Source organism: Dipodomys merriami, unplaced genomic scaffold, assembly GCF_024711535.1.
Source record: "Dipodomys merriami isolate MVZ:Mamm:240054 unplaced genomic scaffold, mDipMer1.0.p SCAF_17, whole genome shotgun sequence".
Lineage (NCBI taxonomy): Eukaryota > Metazoa > Chordata > Mammalia > Rodentia > Heteromyidae > Dipodomys > Dipodomys merriami.
The window spans coordinates 7,892,492-7,915,759 of NW_027203048.1; the positions used below are offsets into that span (position 1 = coordinate 7,892,492).

The following is a 23,268-nucleotide window of genomic DNA, read 5'->3' on the forward strand; positions in this document are numbered from 1 at the left end:
TTTATTTCAAGTACTATTTAGCTTTAGAAGTTATTGGTTAATTGATCATTTTAAGTCTCTTTTACATGTCATTTAAAAGGCAACTTAGATGAGCATGAAAACACACACCTGTAAGCCACACACTTTAGTATCAGGAATATCTCCCAATATGGGCTTAATATCAAGGGGAAAAAAATTGAATCCCTGTCTGCAATGTCTTTGAAAAAACAGGGCTGCATTTATTATAATTTTTATATATTTATTTATGTCTTTTGTGATAGTAATTTTTGTGTTTCCTTGAATATGGGTTTTTTGTCTTAATATAGCGAAATCTGTATTGAATCTTTCTTAAAATAGAATTCTATTGTACTGCTAAAACATCAGTGATATTTTATTAGTCTTGAGTAGCTTTTATATACTTAATTAAGCAGTTTCCTTGGTGGATAGAATTTTGTCTGCTGTTAGTAAGACAGAAGTAAATTATGTTATTTATCAAATGATTACCTTAACCTAGTTTTTGTTCCTTTTATTACTAATTGATTTCATCTTAATTTGCTTAGTAAACTTCAAATTTTCAGATATTAAAAAGTGTATAGCTATACACACATATACATATGAAAATTTACCAAATGAGACCCTAATGATTCACTTTCATAAATGGGAATTTAAATTTTAATAAGTTGTTCTGTAAACCAGTCAAAACTTAAAGAATGAATTTTATGGTATTTGACTTATATCCAGGAGAGCTATTAGTTAAAAAGTATCCATCAAAGGAAAATAAAACTTGTTAAAGATAACATTGAAACAGAAGACAAGTATTTCCTGGTATTTTTAAATTTGAAGAGCTGTCCCATGGTAGGGCAAGCACAAAGGTTTCTTTATGGTCCTAACCTGTGTGAGGTGGTACCTTTTCAAGTAGGACTAAATTAAAATCCTGTTTAACTGGAATCATTTTCCCCCTCAGATATCTGCTTTGTCTGAACTATTCTTTCTTTTGAGTCTGAGCAGCCAGCAGTTGGGAGGTTACTGTCAGTGAGATTCTCAGTAGAAGTAAGGCCTAGTAACTCTCCTTTGCCCAGCGTTCAAGCATCAGAATTTTAACTAGGTTTCTCTTTTGTTTGAAACAGTGATGACTCGTGGCACTGCCTCCAGCCCATCTTATAGATTCATATTGAATGATGGGACAATGCTTAGCGCCCACACCAAGTGTAAACTTTGCTACCCTCAAAGTCCAGACATGCAACCTTTCATCATGGGAATTCATATCATCGACAGGTACTACTTATTTGGAGAGCTTCCTATGAAATAAGTCAGTTCACATATCTTTTCTTAGAGGAAATTTTTATGCTCTTGGTGGCTAGAAAACAAATTCTAAAGTAGGCATACCAGTAGTATGTAATGAGTATATAAGTAATATATACATATTAGGTTTTAAAGTTTTGTCACCAAATAGCTCTATTGTTCATAAAGGAAGATAGAGGCTGAAAATATGTTTTAGGGAGTGAAAACAGAAATTTGCCTAAAAATTACAACTCTCTGTATAAGAACTTACTGAATTTTTTAAGATTGTTATATTTATTTTTTAAAGTGCTTTATTTTCTTTTGGTCAAACTTTATGGTTCCTTAGTTCAAGTTGACAGTTTGTAAAAGAAACTAAAAATCATTAAACTATCAGCTTGAAAATTTTTAATATTGCTTACAGTTTTTTCTCACTAGGAAAATTTTATGTTGATATATACATATTAATCTATTCTTTTATCAAATGACTTATTCAAAATCTTACTGTTAAATTTTTAACGTTAAAAGCAAAGACATTTCTCCTCACTTCATCTTCTCATCTGATGTTTTTGCTTATTGGAACATGATAATGCCAGTCACAGATCTGTTATCATAATTACAAATTTGAATGAAGAATGCAGTGAAAATCTGAATTCAGTGTTCTGGAGTTTTTTTTTTGTAGTTTTAGTTGAAATTATTACTGTGAGTGGAATTAGCAGGGTTTTTTTTTCATATTGTGATTTCTCTTTCAAAACATCTGCTATGTCTGCATATCACCCTTTTTAATTTTCACATCAGTGACACAGTATTTTCCTTACCCAGTCTTCCTCTTTGGAGTTTAAATACTTAAAAGCTGTAACAGAGAATAAGAATTTTATCAACAAAGATGTCAGAAGTTTTTCTTTAATCAAAAGTGTTATAATTAATAATACAAATGAGTTATTTGTAGTAAGCTTAGAAAGTACATCTATTGCATTTTTTTCAAACACCAAAGATTTCTTTTTCATATTACTGTAATTATTATCAAATTTAAGAGTCCACAAGACTTTCCCCTGGAAGTGGTGCTGACTTTTCTCAGTAGTACTAACAGTCTCCTATTTTCTTAACTTTAGGTGATACAGAAGTTCTGTCCTTAATAGCTTACAATTTAGTGAAATTGATCTTGCTCATAGTAGTATTGTAAAATACTTAATAGAAACATGATGATGATTGAATAACCATGTTCCCCCCCCCCCCCCCAGGGAACACAGTGGGCTTTCTCCTCAAGATGACACTAATTCTGGAATATCAATTCCCCGAGTAAACCCCTCAGTCAATCCTACTATTTCTCCAGCTCATGGTGTGGCCCGTTCCTCTACCTTGCCACCATCTAACAGCAACATGGTCTCCACCAGAGTCAACCGTCAGCAGAGCTCAGACCTTCACAGCAACAACAGTCACAGTAATTCTAGCAACAGCCAAGGGAGTTTTGGATGTTCACCTGGAAATCAGATTGTAGCCAATGTTGCCTTAAACCAGGGACAAGCCAGTTCTCAGAGCAGTAATCCTTCTTTAAATCTCAACAGTTCTCCTATGGAAGGTACAGGAATTTCCCTAGCACAGTTCATGTCTCCAAGGAGGCAGGTTAATTCTGGCTTGGCAACAAGGGCCAGGATGCCAAACAATTCGTTTCCTCCAAATATTCCAACCTTAAACTCCCCAGTTGGCATTACAAGTGGTGCCTGTAGTAATAACAACCGATCTTATTCAAATATCCCAGTAACATCTTTACAGGGTATGAATGAAGGACCCAGTAACTCTGTTGGCTTCTCTGCCAGCTCTCCAGTCCTCAGGCAGATGAGCTCACAGAATTCACCTAGCAGATTAAATATACAACCAGCAAAAGCTGAGTCCAAAGATAACAAAGAGATTGCATCCATTTTAAATGAAATGATTCAATCTGACAACAGCACTACTGATGGCAAACCTCTGGATTCTGGGCTTCTGCATAACAATGACAGACTGTCAGATGGAGACAGTAAATACTCTCAGACCAGCCACAAACTAGTACAGCTATTGACAACAACTGCAGAGCAGCAGTTGCGGCATGCTGATATAGACACAAGCTGCAAAGATGTACTGTCCTGCACAGGCGCTTCCAACTCTGCTTCTGCTAACTCTTCAGGAGGTACTTGTCCCTCCTCTCACAGCTCACTGACCGAACGGCACAAAATTCTACACCGGCTTTTACAGGAGGGTAGCCCTTCCGATATCACCACTTTGTCTGTTGAGCCTGATAAAAAGGACAGTTCATCTACTTCTGCGTCAGCAACTGGACAGGCCCAAGGGAACTCCAGTATAAAACTAGAACTGGATGCTTCAAAGAAAAAAGAATCAAAAGACCATCAGCTCCTGCGCTACCTTTTAGATAAAGATGAGAAAGATTTAAGATCAACTCCAAACCTGAGTTTGGATGATGTAAAGGTGAAAGTGGAGAAGAAAGAACAGATGGATCCTTGTAACACAAACCCTACCCCAATGACCAAACCTGCTCCTGAGGAAATTAAACTAGAGTCTCAGAGCCAGGTGGGTAATTCCTGGCTTCACAAGAATGATTATTCCTTATTTATTTATTTTTCTTTCTCATTTATTGTGCTTCATTCTGAGACCAGATTTTGATCATGCTTATTTTTTTTTCCTATCTTTTTAGCATCTTCTAAGCTGTTAGTATCAGTGATTATAAATCATAGAAAAGCCTCATCTTCTTAGACTTTTAGAAGACTACAGTATTAATATAGACATTGTTTTTAAAAAGTACATTTTTCTTTCTTTCTTTAAAATCAGGATTTTGGGGGGTGGGGGGGAGGGTCCGGTCGTGGGGCCTGAACTCTGGGCCTGGGCACTGTCCCTCAGCTCTTCAGCTCAAGGCTAGCGCTCTACCACTTGAGCCACAGCACCACTTCCAGCTTTTTTCTTTTTGCTTATGTGGTGCTGAGGAATCGAACCCAGGGCCTCAGGCATGCAAGGCAAGCTCTCTACCACTGAGCCACCTTCCCAGCCCAAATCAGGATATTAAAAAAAAATACTTTCCCTACTTCTTCCTCCTAATTCCACATATTAGATCCAACTCTTAGCAAGGAGCAGGTGTTTAACACCTGTAATCCTAGCTACACAGGAGGATTATGACTTGATGAGACTGGTAACCTCCAGTTAACCAGTAAAAAGTCAGAAACAAAGGTGTTATTCAAGTGATAGTGTGCCAACTTTGGGCAAAGAAGCAAAATGAAAGTAAGAGTACCTGAGTTCACGCCTCATTACTGACATAAAAAAGAAATTATCCAACTCTGGAGTAAAACTGAGGAGTCTGCATTTTTTTGTGGGGTGGAGGGTCCGGTCATGGGGCCTGAACTCTGGGCCTGGGCGCTGTCCCTCAGCTCTTCAGCTCAAGGCTAGCGCTCTACCACTTGAGCCACAGCGCCACTTCCAGCTTTTTTCTTTTTGCTTATGTGGTGCTGAGGAATCGAACCCAGGGCCTCATGCATGCAAGGCAAGCGCTCTACCACTGAGCCACCTTCCCAGCCTGAGGAGTCTGCATTTTAAAGAAACTCTCCAGTGAACTCTGATGTGTGTCTAAGTTTGAGAACCTGTGATATAAACCAAGTGAGAGAAATGTGAGGAGTTAAACAGGGCTTCTTGGTTGCAGCACTCTCTAAGACTGCTTTTGTTCTCATGTAATTCTAACAACCCATAAAAGATTAGAGGGACATGAATATTCTGGGTAGCAGAATATTACTTTCATATAACAAGCTTTGAAGCGGTAGTAAATAAAAAAATAAACCTTTTCACCAAATATCCTAGATTAGGAAAGTGTATGTTTAGGATGAAATGGAGTTGGTATGAAAATTAACAGGCAGTTTCAATTATTAAATGACTACTGTGAACTCTAAAGGAGTATACGAAATGAGCCCCCCCTTTTAGAAGCCTTCACACTATTTAGAGATAAAACAGAGGTATTCTCAAATAGTTGCCATTGTATTTACAATGCAGTTTATCAACAAAACTCTCAGTTTGAAGCAAGATCACACTGAGTATGTGCCAGGTCTTTTAGCTCCTTGAAACAGCTGATTTTTTTTTTTTTTTTTTTTTTTTGTATCCTCATCTCACAAAAGTCTCTTTTCCCTCTGGCATCTGTCTTCTAGGCATACAGAAATCCTTGCTCTTCATGAGCTAATCCATGTCCCTCTGAACATCTGCTTTGCTCTGCTCCCTGTGCCTACTGAAGTTTCCATCCTTTGCAACCAAAATAACCCTAATTAGGCAGTTCTTTTCCCTCTGCTCTCAGAGGGCTTTGTTTTGTCTCAATTTACAATCTGTTGTAACACTCATTTTGACTGTTAGGTTATATGAATACTCTTTAGAGATAAACAGTGTCACATTCTTGGCACAATGAAATTAATATCATTCTTAAGCAGAAAAGCAGCTTCAAATAATAAGTATATTAAGCTAGAATCCAATGGCTCACAACTGTAATCGTAGCTTCTCAGGAGGCTGAGATCTGGGGATCTCAGGATCAAAGACAGCTCTAGCAGAAAATCCCATTAGACTCCATCTCCAAAATAACCAGCAGAAATCCAGGTTACATGCTTTGCTCAACTGGTAGTGAGCCAAACAAACAAGCTGAGCAAGCAAGAGGCCCTGAGTTCCAACTCCACTCTTTAAAAAAGAAACTTTAGGGCTGGGAATGTGGCTTAATGGTAGAGTGCTTGCCTCACATGCGTAAAGCCCTGGGTTCTGTTCCTCAGAACCACATACACAAAGCCAGCAGTGGCACTGTGACTCAAGGTAGAGCACTACCCTTGAGCAAAAATGCTCAGGGAAAGTGCCCAGGCCCTGAGTTCACGCCCCACGACTGGCCAAAACAAAAGAAACTTTAAAAGTAATAACTTTTGAGCCTGGTGCCCATGGCTCATGCCTGTAATCCTAGCTACTCAGGAAGCTGAGATCCTAGGATCATGGTTCAAAATCAGCCCAGGCAGGAAAGTCTGTGAGACTCTTATCTCCAATAAACCACCAGAAAACCGGAAGTGGCACTGTGGCTCAAGTGGTGGAGTGCTCACCTTGAGCTGAAGAGCTGAGGGATAGCGCCCAGGCCCAGAATTCAAGACCCACAACTGACAAAACAAACAAACAAACAACAAAAAACTTATTTTAAGTACAGTGATCCCTCACCTATCACAGGAGTTACATTCCAGTGACCCCCGCAATAGATGGAAATCCACAAAGTCCCAGAGTTATATAGCCATCTTGCTACATCTTGGTTTACTTACTGCTACTTTGTGGATTTACACCTATAGTGATGTCTCTGGAACTTAACTCCCATGATAGGTCTGGGATCACTAATTATGCCTTTAAAAACAAAACAAAAAAATGATACAGTGAAGCTATAGTAAGTGAACCATGGTATAGCAAGGAAGGACTGTAATAACTTTTTAAAATAATGTCATTGTGTACATCAGGTGTGCTGGTATGTATTTTAGCACCCATATGCATGGATTTCTGGCAAGTTTATACCAGGGAGTAGAATTGCATGCTTATAAGATACAGTACACATTTGTAAGCCAGGTGCCAGTAGCTTACATGCTCATGTTTGTAATCATAGCTACTCAGGAGGCTGAGATCTGAGGATTGGCTCAAAGCTAGCCCAGGTAGGAAAATCTGTGAGACTCTTTATCTCCAAAAAAGCCAGAAATGGGGCTGTGGCTTAAGTGGTAGAGTGCTAGCCTTTTGCAAAAAAAGTGGAGGAACAGCACCCAGGTCCTAAGTTCTACCCCAGGTTCAGCACACATACAAAAAAAAGTTGCATTTGTCAATCTTTTCTTTTATGGTTAATACTTTTTTATATATGTGTAGCAAAAAAGCAGGTTCAAAACTACCCTTAAGGGCCAGGCATGGTGGCCCAGGCCTGTAATCCTATCTATTTGGGAGGGAGAGATTGGAAGTATCACAGTTTGAGGACAGACTAGGGGAAGAAGTTAGCAACACCCTCCCCCCTATTTCAACAAAATGAGTATGGTGACACATGCTTGTCATTCTGGCTGCACAGGAGTCTTAAGTAAGGGTTGTAGTCTACAGCAGAACAAAAAGCATAAAACCCGATTAGAACAATAACTAAAGCAAAAAGGACTTAAGTGGTAGCACTCTTCCTTGGCAAGCATAACTTCAAACACCAGTACTGCCAAAAAAAAATGAAAGCATTCATAGCAGTTTTACTTGTGTTATCCAAAAACTAGAAACAATTCAAAACTATGATATAGTTTTTGATAATTATATTATGACATAGGCATGCAATGGGATATTATTCAGCAATGAAAGTGAAAAATTACTCCTATATATGATAATATGTCTGAACTGTAGAAATGTAATTTTGAAAGAAGATGTTTTTAAGAATGTATGTAATTCTGCTGGTTGCTAGCAGCCCATGCCTATAATCCTAGCTACTCAGGATGCTGAGATCTGAGGATCATGGTTCAAAGCCAGCCCAGGAAGAAAAGTCTATGAGACTCTTACTCCAATAAACTATTCAGAAAAAGCCACAAGTGGTGCTATGGCTTAAGTAGTAGAGTGCTATCCTTAAGTACAAAGAAGCTCGAGGACAGCACCCACGTCCAGAGTTCAAGACTTAGGACTGGCAACAACAACAACAAAAAAAATATATATGTAATTCTGCCAGATGCTAGTGGCTCAAACTCATAATTCTAGCTACTCAGGAAGTTGAGATCTGAGGGTTATGGTTTAAAGCCAGCCCAGAAGGGAAAGCCCATGAGACTCTTGTCTCTAATAAATCACCAGAAAACCAGAAGTGGCGCTATGGCTCAAGTGATAGAGTGCTTGCTTTGAGCTGAAGAGCTGAGGGACAGTGCCCAGGCCCAGAGTTTAAGCCCCAAAATGGACAAAAAAAAAAAAAATTGAAACCCAGACAAATATTTTACTAATTGTCTCAAAGTAATATTGTAAAATGAAGGCCAGTTTTCTTTTGTGTGTAACTTCAGATGTATTTATTGTTGTTGCTGGTACTGGATTTAAACTCTTAGCCTTGAGTTTACACTTCACGTTTCTATCTAGCACTCTGTCACTTCAGACAAGCCTCCACTTGTGGCTTTTTGTTGGTTATTTGGAGATAAGAATCTCATGGGCTTTTCTGCCTGGGCTTGCTTCCAATCACAGTCATCAGATCTGAGTAGCTAAGGGCTTTATTACTTATCTTTCTAATAGGGTCTCACATCTATACCAGAGCTGACCTCAAGTACCATTGCCCTTACTTAAGCCTTTCATATGTTGGGATGACAGGTGCATGCATGCTACTAAACCTAAATTTTATTGGTTGAGACCTGGGCTTTCTCAGACTACCTTCCAATTTCTGCCTCTCCAATAGCCAGAATTACAGACTTGAGCCACCACACCTGACTTTTTTTGGGGAGGGGGTAATGGGGCTTGAATTCGGGGACTGGGCACTGTCTCTGACCTCTTTTACTCAAGGCTAGCACTCTACCACTTGAGCCACAGGGCCACTTCTGGTTTTCTGGTTGTTAATTGGTGACAAGAGTCTCATGAGCTTTCCTGCCTGGGCTGGCTTTGAACTACAGTCCTCAGATCTTATCTTCCTGAGTAGCTAGGATTACAGGTGTGAGCCACCAACACCTAGCTGCCTTACTATTTTTAAACTGTTTCATAGCCTTTTTAAATTATAAAAAGTTATATTAATGTAAAATTTGCTTAAATCACTTTTCAGACTTGAAAACAGGAAAAAAAAATCACTCAATGCCATCATAGCATAGTACTTGTAAGATTTCTTTCCAAGCCAGGCGTGTGTGTGTGTGTGTGTGTGTGTGTGTGTGTGTGTGTGTGTGTGTGTGTGTGTGTGTGTGTGTGTGTGTGTGTGTGTGTGTGTGTGTGTGTGTGTGTGTGTGTGTGTGTGTGTGTGTGTGTCTTGAACTCTAGGCCTGGGTGCTGTCCTGAGCTCTTGTGTGTGTGTGTGTGTGTGTGTGTGTGTGTGTGTGTGTGTGTGTGTGTGTGTGTGTGTGTGTGTGTGTTGTGTGTGTGTGTGTTGTGGGGCTTGAACTCTAGGCCTGGGTGCTGTCCTGAGCTCTTCAGCTCAAGGCGAATGCTCTACCACTTGAGCCACATCGCCACTTCAGTTTTCTGGTGGCTTATTAGAGATAAGAGTTTCACAGACTTTCTTGCCCAGGCTGGCTTTGAACCATGATCCTCAGATCTCAGCCTCCTGAGTAGCTGGGATTACAGGCCTGAGCTACCAGCACCCAGCTGAATCCAGGCTTTTTTTCTATATGCAAATTTTATGCCATGAAATAATAAATACTGTCTGTATGTTATAGCTTGTAGTATGTTACTATTATAAGCATCAGCTTATAGTATTTTTGATGAAATAATAGATCAGGTAATTTCAGAGACATCCAATCATTTTAATTATGTCTTCATTCTCTTGGTTTTATTTGGGTCATCAAGTTTAAAGGAATAAATTCTTTCTTCAATTGCTTTCTGGAATGTATGTGAAATATCCACTGTCTTTGGTTTCCCTTCTTAGTTTACGGCTGAACTCGACCAGTTTGATCAGTTGCTGCCCACGCTGGAGAAGGCAGCACAGTTGCCAGCCTTGTGTGAAACAGACAGGATGGATGGTGCAGCCTCCAATGTCAACATCAAGTCAGAGATCCTGCCAGCTTCACTTCAGTCCACCACTGTCAGGCCCACGTCCAGGCTAAACAGTATGTGCTGGGGACCACACTTTACCTCAAATGCTTAGTGATACCGAGGCTTAGCACTTACTTGGGCTCTCACCATCATTGCCAAAATCTTTTATTGTGAATGAAGTATCTTTTTATTTTGCCACTGTAAAAATATAGTTCTAGTCAAATATATGCATTTATGTATAATACTCAATTGAAATTAATGTTGAGAACAGTTTTATGTTCTTACCCAAATTGTCCCATTACAAAACATTTATAAATATATTAATAATTGTCCCATTACAAAACATTTATAAATATATTAATAAATATAGTATTAGGACAGATTATATTTCCCAAATATCCTTGACAATTAGTTTTAGGAGTTGTAAAAAACAAGATCCTGTATTAAAATAACCTGGCAAATGCTTCTTCCTGTACATTTTGCTATTAAAGTTTTATGTTACTTTTAAAGGATTTGAAAGGCCCTGAATTAAAGAAATCAGTTTGTGCCGGGCACCAGTGGCTCATGCCTGCAGTCCTCAGAAGGCTGAGATCTGAGAATTGCAGTTTGAGGCCACCCTGGGCAGGAAAGTCTGTGAAACTTTCATCTCTAGTAAACTCCTCAAAAAAAGCCAAAAGTGGCCCTGTAGCTCAAGTGGTAGAGCACTAACCATGAACAAAGAAGCTCAGGGAAAGCACCTAGACCCAGATTTCAAGTCCCAGAACAGGCATAAAAAAAAAATTTAGTTTGTATTTTTGTAAGCTAGCATTTTTCAAACTTTTTGGTCATAGAGTTCCTTTTAGAGTAAGTTTTTCTTTTTTTCTAATTTTTTATTGTTATTATAAAGGTGATATATATAAAAGGGTTGTAGCTATGTAAATCAGGTAAAGAGTACATTTCTATGTGGATAACAATTTCTATTATATTTTCTAGGGAAAAAGTTCTCTGTGGAATATTATTAAGGAGACCACTTGTTAAAATATATCATTATTGTTTTTACCCAAATAGCAGTCTTCTGTTTAAGAGATCATCTAATATTATAATAGAATACTTCATACTTATGAACCTAGGACTGTCAGTTTTTTTAATCCATCAGTTTCCAAATTGAAAGAATTAGTGGTAGCCGGTGCCAGGTAGCTCACACCCGTAATCCTAGCTACTCAGGAGGCTGAGATCTGAGGATTGTGGTTCAAAGCCAGCCCAGGCAGAAAAGTCCAGAAGACTCTTTTTTTTGGGGGGGTGGGGGGTCCGGTCGTGGGGCCTGAACTCTGGGCCTGGACGCTGTCCCTTAGCTCTTCAGCTCAAGGCTAGCGCTCTACCACTTGAGCCACAGCGCCACTTCCAGCTTTTTTCTTTTTTTGCTTATGTGGTGCTGAGGAATCGAACCCAGGGCCTCAGGCATGCAAGACAAGCTCTCTACCATGAGCCACCTTCCCAGCCCCAAGTCCAAGAGCCTCTTATCTCCAATAAACCACTTAGAAAACTGGAAGTGGCACTGGCTCAAGTGGTAGAGCACTCACCTGGCCCAGAGTTCAAGCCCCACAACCACCACCGCCAACAACAAATTAATGGCAATTAATCTGTTAATTAATGGTGATTTTGAAACCAAAGGAAACTAATCAACCAACTTTCAGAAATGTGTTTGGGTTTTTTAGCCTTAGTGCTCTGCTGATGGGATCTAATATGACTCTTCATTGATTCAGTCTTACTGGAGATTTTAGCTGTCATGACCCAGTTTCTGAAAGTTCACCAAGATTTCCAGGCTGTTATGAAGAATCTTGAGTTTTTTTTCTGACATTTTTGGAGGGTAATATATATATATATATTTTTTTTTTCTTTTCTTTTCTTTTTGGTCAGTTGTGGGGCTTGAACTCTGGGCCTGGGTGCTTTCCCTCAGCTCTTTACTACAAGGCAAGCACTCTAACACTTGAGCCCAGTGCCACTTCCAGTTTTCTAAATGATTTATTGGAGATAAGAGTCTCATGGACTTTCTTGCCCAGGCTGGCTTTGAACCACAATCCTCAGATTTCAGCCTCCTGAGTAGCTAGGATTACAGGCATAAGCCACCGGTGCCTGGCTGGAGGCAGTATTTTAGCTGGTCAAAACACAAGAAGCGGAGAACAGTCAGGACCTAGATTCAAGTCTCATATTCTCCATTTATTAATATCAAATAAATGAATTTTCTGGTCCCCATTCTTTCCCTTTCTCCTTCTCTTCCTCTCTCTCCCTCTTTCTCTTGATCTCCCTCTTTCTCTTGATCTCTGTCTCTGTCTCTCTCTGTCTCTGTCTTTGTCTCTTTCTGTCTCTCTGTCTCTGTCTCTCTCTCTCTCTCTCTCTCTCTCTCTCTCTCTTTTCCTCCCCCCTCTCTGGAGAGATCTCAGGAGACTGAGATTATGAAATTCTTGGTTCAAAGCCAGCCCAAGCAGCAAAGTCTGAGACTCTATCTCCAAGTAACCACCAAAAAGCCAGAAGTAGAACAGAGGGTCAAGTGGTAGAGCACCAGCCTTGAGCAAAAAAACTAAGGGACAGAAGTCCAGGCTCTAAGTTCAAATCTCAGTACCAGCATAGCAAAACAAAACTTAAAAAACACTTAAATATGGGCAAATGATCTGAACAAACAACCCTGCAGCGAAGATGTATGTATAGAAAATATGCATGTGAGGGCTGGGAATGTGGCTTAGTGGTAAAGTGCTTGCCTAGCACGCATGAAGCCCTAGGTTTGATTCCTTAGTACTACATAATCTGAAAAGGCCAGAGGTGGCACTGTGGCTCAAGTGGTAGAGTGCTAGCCTTGAGCAACATTTGCTCAGGGACAATGCCCAGGCCCTGAGTTCAAACCTCAGGACTGGCAGAAAAAGAAAGAAAGAAAATATGCATGTGAAAAGATGCCCTACATCATCGCATTTGAAAATTATTAATTTAATAGCTTCTATTATAATGGCTAAAATTCAAATATACTACCAGTGGTCAGGATATAGAACTCTCATTGGTTGTGGGTGAAGATATTATACCCACTTTGGAAGACAGTCCATTCTTAGTACTCTAAATATACTCTTGCCATGTGGTCCAGCAGTCATCTTCTTCGATGTACACCCAAAAGGGTTGAAAATCTGTGTGTACACTAAAACCTGCATATAGTGTTTGTTGTGGCAGCTTTATTTACAACTACCAAAACATGGAAACTGCCATGACACAAAAAGACATTGCTGACAAGAAGCTTGTCTGAAAAGGCTACACTGTATGACTTCAACTCTTTTCTGGAAAATCAAAACTGTCAAGATAGGAAAAAGATCAGTGGTTGTCCACTGATTGTCAAAGGGAAGGATGAACTTGTGAGTATCATATTGTTCTGCAGTATTAATCTGTAATGGTGAATACTGCCACTTTACATTTGTAAAAACCCATGTAAAATATAGAACAAAAATAGTGAACTAATACAGATCTGATAGAAACAGGCCACTCTAAACAAATGGGCAATGGTTTTGCTTGGTTGGTATTTTTTGTCAGTCATGGGGCTTGAACTCAGGGCTTAGGTACTGTCCATGAGCTCTTTCACTTAAGGCTAGCACTCTACCACTTTGAACCACAGCTCCACTTCTGGTTTTTTGGTGGTTAATTGAAGGTAAGGGTCTCTCAAGGAGAGGCTTTGAGCCTCTCCTGCCTGGACATTGAAACATGATCCTCAGATTTCAGCTTCCTGATTAGCTAGGATTACAGGTATGAGCACCCAGCACCTGGTGCACAAAGAATTTTAAAAGACAAGTCATGAAAAAGGATAAAAAATGACCAATCAACATATTTCCTTGTTCATCAACAAGGAAATGCAAGCTAAGCTCACTCCTGTAATCCTAGCTACTCAAGAGGATGAGATCTGGAGAATCTCTATTCAGAGCCAGCCAACAGGAAAGTCAGGGTTCTGTTTCTAATTAACAAGCATACAGCCAGGCTGGAAGCGTGGGTAAAGTTGTGGAGTGCTAGCTGCAAACAAGCTGAGCCAGAAGGTGAGGCACTGAGTTCAAGCCCTTGAACCAAGTTTAAAATAAGAAGAAAAGAAAGGGTTAAAAATACAAATTTAAGTTATAGTACAAGCCTAGAACAATAGTTTATGTTTATAATCCCAGCTACTCAGTTGCAGGAGATTAGGAAGATAGCAGTTTGAGGCCATTTGTACTTTGGAGAAGTGTCAGGTTCATTCATTCACTAATTGATTGTGTTGTTTGTTCTTTTACTGTGTAATTTTTTTTGAGTTCTTTATTCTGGACCTGAAACCCCTTCCAGATGAATAGCTGGCAAAGATTTGCTCCCATCTGTAGGCTGTCTCTTCACTCTGGTAATGGTTTTCTTTCCTGTGCAGCTTTTAATTTGATGCAATCCCATTTGTCAGTTTCGCTATTATCTTCTGAGGTTTTGGAGACCAATTCAGAAACTGTTGCCTGAGCCTGTTTCTTGAAGTGTTTTCCTTAAGTCTTCCTCTAGCAGTTTCAAAAGTTCATGTTTTACGTTGCCTTTGTTTCAGCTGTAGATGTTTTCCTATTTCTTTTCCTTTTGAGCCTTTTCATTGATACTTTTGGAGAAAGACAAAAATACAGGTGTTAAATCTGCCATATTGAACCAGAATATTTCCTTAGGTCCACTTACATATGCAAAAATTAAAGTTTAGAGAATTAAAGGGGGAATTCTCTCTGTCTCTTTCTGTCAGTTTGGCCATCTATGTAGAGATTTACTTTCTTGGACGATTTGTAGACTGAAGAATTTTAAAAAATATTTAAAGATTAGCCTCTTAAAACTATTGTTACTATATTCTGTGAACATAAACATTCTTTGATTAAAATACTATTATTAATTTATTTTTTTTTGCATAGAACTGAAGAAATTTATTTTTACAGATTCCAGAGCAATGATGGAAATCTGAAGGAAGGCCTCAGGGAGTTTAGCCAGTGAATGAGGAAAGGGGAGAATGTGCCATTAATTCCATTACAATAAAATGCTGTGTACGTATAAAATTGAGTTTCAGCATGGCCATTCATGCTTATAATCCTAAATCATCAGGGGGCTGTGATCAGGAGGATCACTGTTGAGGCTAGCCTATGCACAAAAGTTGGCAAGACCTCATTTCTACTAATAAAAACCTGGTCCTGGTAGCACACATCTGTTGTCCCAGCTATGCATGAACTGTAAACAGATTGTGATTGAGGCCAGACTGGGCATATATAAGCCTAAGACATTATTTTTTGAAAACAAAAGGACTGGGGGTGTGAGGTTGTATATACAACACTTTTAGTTCTTAAAAATAATCCAGCCAGGGCTGGGAAGGTGGCTCAGTGGTAGAGCGCTTGCCTTGCATGCCTGAGGCCCTGGGTTCGATTCCTCAGCACCACATAAGCAAAAAGAAAAAAGCCAGAAGTGGCGCTGTGGCTCAAGTGGTAGAGTGCTAGCTTTGGGCTGAAGAGCTGAGGGACAGCGCCCAGGCCCAGAGTTCAGGCCCCATGACCGGACCCCAAAAAAAAAAAAAAAAATCCAGCCAGATGCCAGTTCACACCTGTAATCCTAGCTACTCCTAGATCCTCAGATCCGCGCTCACTCTGACCCAAGATCCTCAGATCTTGGGAAAGCATGTGAGACTCTTATCTCCAATTAACCACCAGAAAACCGGAAGTGGTGCTGTGGCTCAATTGCTGAAGGATAGGGGCCAGGCCCAGAGTTCAACCCTCATGACCAAAAAAATAAATAAATAAATAAATCCATTTTAAGTCCCTTGTTTTAGAGGTTATATATAGTAAGGGGGTTTTGTTTTGTTTTGGTAATTAAGATATTCGCATACTTGTGTATTCTGTGTAACACACAAAAAAAGGATAGGTAATAAAAAATGATCTCTTCCTCTTAGAAGCAGTGTTACTTGTTGGTTTTTTTTGGGGGGGTCCGGTCATGGGGCCTGAACTCTGGGCCTGGGCGCTGTCCCTCAGCTCTTCAGCTCAAGGCTAGCGCTCTACCACTTGAACCACAGCGCCACTTCTGGCTTTTTTCTTTTTGCTTATGTGGTGCTGAGGAATCGAACCCAGGGCCTCAGGCATGCAAGGCAAGCGCTCTACTACTGAGCCACCTTCCCAGCCCAAGCAGGGTTATTTGTTTAACCACTAAAATTATGTAACATAGGCTCCCCTCCCCCCTTTTAAAATACAAATAGCATACTATCTACATTTACTATTGTATATCTTAATCCTTTTCATTTGGATGCTATGTAAGCACCGAAAGAGCTTTATTTTCTTTCTATCGTGTACTTTTTATATCTTTACCAGAATTTGCTTAACCAGCTGAATAATGCTTAGTATCTTTGTTAATAATTTGCCAAATATGAAATTGTCTGGCATAAAGTTCTTAGTAGAAAGTCTAGTCAAAGGATTGATATATGAATGGATGGATGGATAAATGGGTATTATTGCTAAATGGTCCTTCTCAGAAATAATACTACTTAATGTTTTTATTTCTTTATATCCTGCTCAGTTCTTTGATTTATTCACTTTCTCACCTTTGTCAATCTGATAGGCTTTTTTCAAGTTTCTTAATGTAGGTTTTAAAAATAATTTTATTGTAATTAGTCAGGTAATGAGTGCATTCATTTCTTGGACAATGTCTCCCCTTCCTTCATTTTCTCTTAGTTTCCCCTCCCATCCTGTCCTATAGTTGCATAATTCATTTCCCACATACTATACTGAGTAGCACAATTGCATTTGTTCACCCTTCCTTCTTTCCTTTCTGTGCCCTCCCCCCAAATAATAAATGCAAAAAAACCCACCACCAACAGCAACAATAAAAATGTTTTCATTTCCTGAAATTCTTTTCAATAAGTAGTATTTTAAATGTTCAGAGAAGTTATATCTTTGCGTTCCTCCCCTCGGGGGTGTCCTCCTTTAGTCTGACAGTCTGTGAATACCTAGAGTCCCATATAGGTTATCAGGTCCAGTTGTATCTTAGATCTAACTTCCATATAGATGAGAGAAACCATGTGCCTTTTGTCTCTCTGAGCTTGGCTAACCTCACTTAACATCATTTGTTCCCTGAAAATCATATAATCTTATTCTTTCTGATGCATGAGTAAAATTCCATTGTGTATATATAACACATTCTTTTGACCCACTAATTTACTGTAGGGCAACTGGACTGTTTCCATAACTTGGCTATTGTGAATAGTGCAGCAGTGAACATGGATGTGCAAGTATCTTTACCATATCCTGGCTTGTGATATTCTGGGTAAATGACCAAAAGTGGTATGGCTGGGTCATAGGGAAGTTCTATGTTTAGGTTTTCGAGGAACCTCCAGACTGCTGTCAAGCGTGATTATATTCCCCAACAGTACAGTAGAGTTCCTTTTTCCCCAAATCGTGGTCAGCATTTGTTAATTCTTGATGTTGGCCAATCTAACTGGGGTAAGTTGTTTTGATTTGCATTTCCTTTATGGCCAGGGATGTTGCGCATTTCCTCACGTGTCTATTTGCCTTTCTTTCATCTTCTGAGAAGACTCTCTTTAGCTCCTTTGCCCACTCATTGATTGGTTTATTTGGGGGATGTTAATTTTTTGAGCTCCTTGTATATTTTGGATATTAGGGCTTTGTTGGATATATTGTCAATGTAGGGTTAAGTTATATTTCTTTTATTCTGAATTAGGTCATTTGTCAATTACTTTATGTGACCTCTTCAGAGTCTCTATCTTTTAAGCTATTAGATTTTTATCTTACTGATTTATGGCAGTTTTTTACTTATAGAGTAATTGTCATTTGTCTGCATTCTTTTTTAAAATAAAACATTGTAAATGCTGTGCAGTTTCTGTTTCTAAAGGAAGTCCAAAAGGTTTGAAGTGGCTTTTAGAATAAAAACCTTTTTAGCTCGTTATTGGTGGCTCACACCTGTAATACTAGCTATTCAGGAGGCTGAGCTCTGAGGATCATTGTTCAAAGCCAGCCTGGGCAGAAAAGTCCTTAAGAAGCTCATTTCCAATAAACTACTCAGAAAAAGCCACAAGTGGTGCTGTGGCTCAAGTGGTAGAATGCTAGCCTTGAGCACAAAAAGGCACAAAGAGCACAAAGAGGTGAATCTTACTTCATTTTGAAAATTTTTTTTTTACTTTTTGAGACAGTTTTTGCTATAGCCTAAACTGGCCTCAAACTTTGGATCATCCTCTTTCCTCCAGCAGGGATTACACGCATGCAATTCCATGACTATTTTATACAATTTAGCCTCTTAGTATTTTTATAGCAAGACTACTAAAATGGAACACTATGTACTATAACTTGTAATACTAGTAATTGGCAGTAGAGAGAAATATAAATGTTCTTAGACTCCAGAATAACTTTTTTTAGGTTTGTTTTCTTGAAAAGATTGGGATGAGGGATTAACATGTGGAGCCCAGCAGTGAGACAGCTTTAGATAAGCTTTAACCAACTTCCTGATTTAAACAACTGAAATTAAATGACTGCTTTCTAATTATCATCATTTTAGTTTGACTGCTTTGTGGTTTTTTTGTTGTTGTTGTTTTTGTCTTTGTCTTTTAACTTATCATCATTTTAGTTTGACTGCTTTGTGGGTTTTTTTTGTTGTTGTTGTTTTTGTCTTTGTTTTTTTGCCAGTCCTGAGCCCCTGGACCTGGGCACTGTCCATGAGCTTTTTTTTTTGCTCAATGCTAGCACTCTTGAGCCATAGGGCCACTTCTGGCTTTTTCTGTTTGTGTGGTACAGAGGAATCAAACCCAGGGCTTCATGCATGCTAGGCAAGCACTGTTAGATTGTTTGGACTTTGCCAGAAAACCACGCAGACATCTGAGTACAGAGAACAAAAAAAGGTTTATTGCCGGGAAAGGGGTCAGTAAGACCCCTTCTCACAAGGGAGAAGTCAGAAGAAGCACCAGCTATTGTCTGAGGTGACCTATATAACCTAGGAGGGTTAAGATGGACTAGAAAGGGCTAGAAGGTGGAGACCCTGGTGAGGGCCAGGGGCTTCACCATGGTGGACTAGGATTTGTGGCTGCTGTCCAAATAGTAGATGGGGGCCCTGTGGCTGTCCAGACCTGAAGGTCACTCTAAGGGACTCTTATATGTTGCCTTATATGGTGGTAGCTACCCCAGAGAAGTGCTATCTCAAAGCAAAGGGGGTTGGAGGCTGATTATTTACTGCCTTTACTAAATGGGCCCAGTGTTGCCTAGGAAGGGAGCATGCCAAGCTGTGGAGAGGGGGAGGAGCTTACTAAGCTAGGGAAGGGAGCTCATTGAGCTAGCAAGCACTCTACCACTAAGCCACATTCCCAGCTCTGCTTTGTGTTTTTCAGAGTGGCACAGAATTTGCTTTGTGTATCACTTGTCATGGTAGAGATCAGTTTAATTGAAAGCTATAATTAAATGTATTTAGAAGCGAGTGTGTTGGGGATGGAAGCATGCCTCAAGAAGTAGTCTTAGCCTGGCAATAAGAGGCTGACTGAGTTCAATCCCAAGTACATTTAAAAAAAAAAAAAAGGAGGCTGAGCTCCAGTGGCTCATATCTGTTATCCTATCTACTCAGAAGGCTAAGATCTGAAGATCACATTTCAAAGCAAGCCCAGGCAGAAAAGTTCATAATATCTTGTGTGGCTTAGTGGTTAGAGTGCTTGCCTAGCATGTATGAAGCCCTGGGTTCAATTCCTCAGTACCACATACTCAGAAAGGCTAGAAGGAGCTCTGTGGCTCAGGTGGTAGAGTTCTAGCCTAGAGCAAAAGAAGCTCAGGGACAGTGCCCAGTTCAAAACCCAGGACTGGCAAAAACAAAACAAAAAACCTCTTATCTAGTCTCATTAATTACCAAAAAGCCAGAAATTGAATTGTGGCTCAACTCATAAGGTACTAGCCTTGAGCACAAAAGCTCAGGGACAGCACCCAGGTCCTGAGTTCAACCCTCAGGACCAGCACAAAAAAAAAAAAAAGAAAAAAAGAAAGAAAGAAAGAAAGAAGAAAAACGGTTTGTGTTCACATGGATTCAGATTTTTATTTATACTAAATATTGAATATATTTCACCTGCAAGTGATCTCATCATGTTTCTCATAATTTTTCAGGCTTCCTTAAATTATATTCTCTGTTAGACTAAGTAAGCTTTCACTTAAAATTCCAAGGCCTGGGGGCTGAGAAGGTGACTTAGTGGTAGAGTGCTTGCCTTGCATGCATGAGGCCCTGGGTTCAATTCCTCGGCACCACATAAGCAGAAAAGCCGGAAGTGGTGTTTTGGCTTAAGAGGTAGAGCACTAGCCTTGAGCTGAAGAGCTGAGGGACAGTGCCTAGGCCCAGAGTTCAAGCCCATGACCGACCCCCCCCAAAAAATTCCAAGGCCTGGAATAGAGTGTAGCTTAATGATGGAGTGCTTGCCTAGAGTACTTGCCTTTTTAAAAAAATGTATTTATTAGTTAAGGCTGTTGTCACAAAACACCACAAATTAGGAGGCTTAGACACAAGATGCTTAATATTGTCACAGTCTTGGAAGGCACAGAGTCCAATATCAAAGTGTCAGCGAGGGCAGTTTCCTCTAGAGCATCTTCTTGTCTTGGAGATGGCCACTTGCTCTCTGCATTGTATCCTAATCTTCTCTTCCTATAAAGACACTAATTACATTAGATTAGAGCTTATAGTAATGACCTATTCTAAATTCATTACCTCGTTAAATTAGTATTGGAGATTAGGGCATCCATATATAACTTGGGGAAGGGACAGAGTTTAGCCTCTAACAATAGTCACTTAATACATATTCATTCTAGAAATTACAAATAACTATTTTAAAGAGAAAAATAATCTAATCCTTACTAACAGTATCAGAAGATACTGATAGTAAGATATCAAGATGACATGTGCCTCCCAGAACTTTTCTGTTGATATATATTAAATTGTTTCTAAAAATCAGTATCAGTATATTATCAATAGCTTATATCTTAATTCATTGATCAGTCCCTAAATTTCTGGAATTTATGTTATCTATATAATGCACTTAGTATAAATTTAGAGATCATTATGAAGCTTTCAAAAACATCCTAAAGAAAATGTTTCTAAAATGTACTTTACAAACCATATCCAACCTCTTTTTTTCAATTGAGTATCAAAACCAGGAGTGAGATACTGTAATTATACAGCTTTCTTCTCAGGTTAGCAGCGGGTGCTTCATCCATTTGCCTATTGCCTCAGACTGCTATGCCCCTTCATTTTTATTCCTGTCTTTTATGCAGTGTATTCTATCTTTTGCTTGCAGCTGTTATTTGTGTGATGACCCTATCTCTACTACCACATAGTCTCATTAATGTACTACATACTGAAAAAGCAGTTAATAAAATTATACTAAGCTGGGCGCCGGTGGCTCACGCCTGTAATCCTAGCTACTCCGGAGGCTGAGATCTGAGGATCTCGGTTCAAAGCCAGCCCAGGCAGGAAAGTCTGTAAAACTCTTATCTCCAGTAACCACCAGAAAACTGGAAGTGGCGCTGTAGCTCAAGTGGTAGAGCGCTTGCCTTGAGCTGAGGAGATGAGGGACAGCACTCAGGCCCAGAGTTCAAGCCCCACGACCAAAAAAAAAAAAAAATTATACTAATCTTTCAATAATTTCTAACAAAGTCCTTGATTCTTCCAGGGGTGGGCCTGGCCCGAGAATCATGTGACATATTAATAATGTTGTTTGGCCTGTCATGACATTATAATGTCCAAATGGCTTGTGGCAGAGTAAAAGGTTCTTCATTCCTATAACTTAACAGTAGATTTTTTTTTCCAGGAATTGTTTCTCACTTTCATTTTTCTTTTTATTATGTATGTCCACATTCTAGATAGTGTTTAAGTTTCTAAGTGACCTTTGTATCACTGAAGTAATATTTGACAGATAATTTGATTGTACTATCCAATAAATTACTTCTGAAAATATTGTCATTTTTCCTCCATCATGACATGACCTTTTCTTCTCCAATCAGGATTGCCTGAGCTGGAATTGGAAGCAATTGATAACCAGTTTGGACAACCAGGAACAGGCGGTCAGATTCCATGGGCAAATAATGCTGTGACACCTGTAAACCAGAGTAAACCAGAAGAGTAAGTATTATACTTTATATTTTATAAAGTATCAGATACAGCTTCTAAGTCAAAAATTGCTCTTCTAAGTTGGATTGCAGTCTATAGTAGTATTTTTTGAGATATAAATTGATATAGATGTTTAATAAGAGAGAGGTAAAGAAAAACACTGAATCAAGCTGATTCAGTTACTACACGACCACAAGGTTGTAATCACCAAGAGATTGATATGGTATGCTTTTATGGTTTTGTATTTCATCTGTTACTTTGCTTTGGTTACCATAATGTTTCCTGAGACCTGTGGATGAGTTGGTTCCATGACTATATTATATTTCCCTTTTAGTTATGTAATTATTTTGTCTAGCATTTCTCCTTACTGGAAAGAAAATACTTTTTACATATGCTTAATGTTCTGTTCTGATTAGAATTTAATTTTTAATTCAATTGGCAGCAGTATTCCCTAGCACAGAATATATCTCATACCTGGCAAGTAAAGGAAGACTGGTTGTATTGAGTATGGTTGACAGCCTTAACTAAGAACTGGGTTTCCATCTGCCCTTCCTAAAGGAACATACTTTATAATTTATATATTCTATATATCTTAAGTTTTATATGCCAAGTAATAGCACTTGGGATGGAGCTTCATATCAATGAATAAGTGTTCTGCTTAACTGCTAACGTGTTACTTTTTCAATTTGACTTTGTATTTGAAAAGCATATCATGTTAATATGATTTGGTTATCTTTGAAAGTAAAATAATATGTAGTGTTTTTTATCCAATTATCAAAATGGTACCTACATAATAAATATAATTTATAGAATAAATATATATAAAATTATTTTTTCTGAGTTTTCAATTTTATTTTTTACTTTTATTAAAATATTTTAAAATATATATTTGATTAAGTTTTTTTTTTGGGGGGGGTCCGGTCGTGGGGCCTGAACTCGGCCTGGGTGCTGTCCCTCAGCTCTTCAGCTCAAGGCTAGCGCTCTACCACTTGAGCCACAGCGCCACTTCCGGCTTTTTTCTTTTTGCTTATGTGGTACTGAGGAATCGAACCCAGGGCCTCAGGCATGCAAGGCATGAGCCACCTTCTCAGCCCAATATATTTGATTAAGTTTTCAGATTCTGTTTATAACTTAACATGAAGAACATGGAAACTGAGTTTAATGACTGCTAATAGAATGAAAACAATATTAAAACTACATACTGGGTGTTCTTTTACTTCC

The 23,268-nt window shown here is 39.0% G+C and overlaps 1 protein-coding gene across 7 annotated transcripts in view; it reads left to right on the forward strand.

Annotated features, from left to right (window-relative positions):
• Ncoa1 (nuclear receptor coactivator 1) overlaps positions 1-23,268 on the forward strand; it is a 216,795-nt gene that overhangs the window by 163,628 nt on the left and 29,899 nt on the right. For all 7 annotated transcript variants that reach the window (XM_070025127.1, XM_070025132.1, XM_070025126.1 and 4 more), the window contains 4 exons: positions 1,107-1,254; positions 2,499-3,822; positions 9,839-10,019; positions 21,942-22,059. In XM_070025127.1, the coding sequence (XP_069881228.1) occupies positions 1,107-1,254; positions 2,499-3,822; positions 9,839-10,019; positions 21,942-22,059 (1,771 nt within the window). The remainder of the gene's footprint in view (positions 1-1,106; positions 1,255-2,498; positions 3,823-9,838; positions 10,020-21,941; positions 22,060-23,268) is intronic.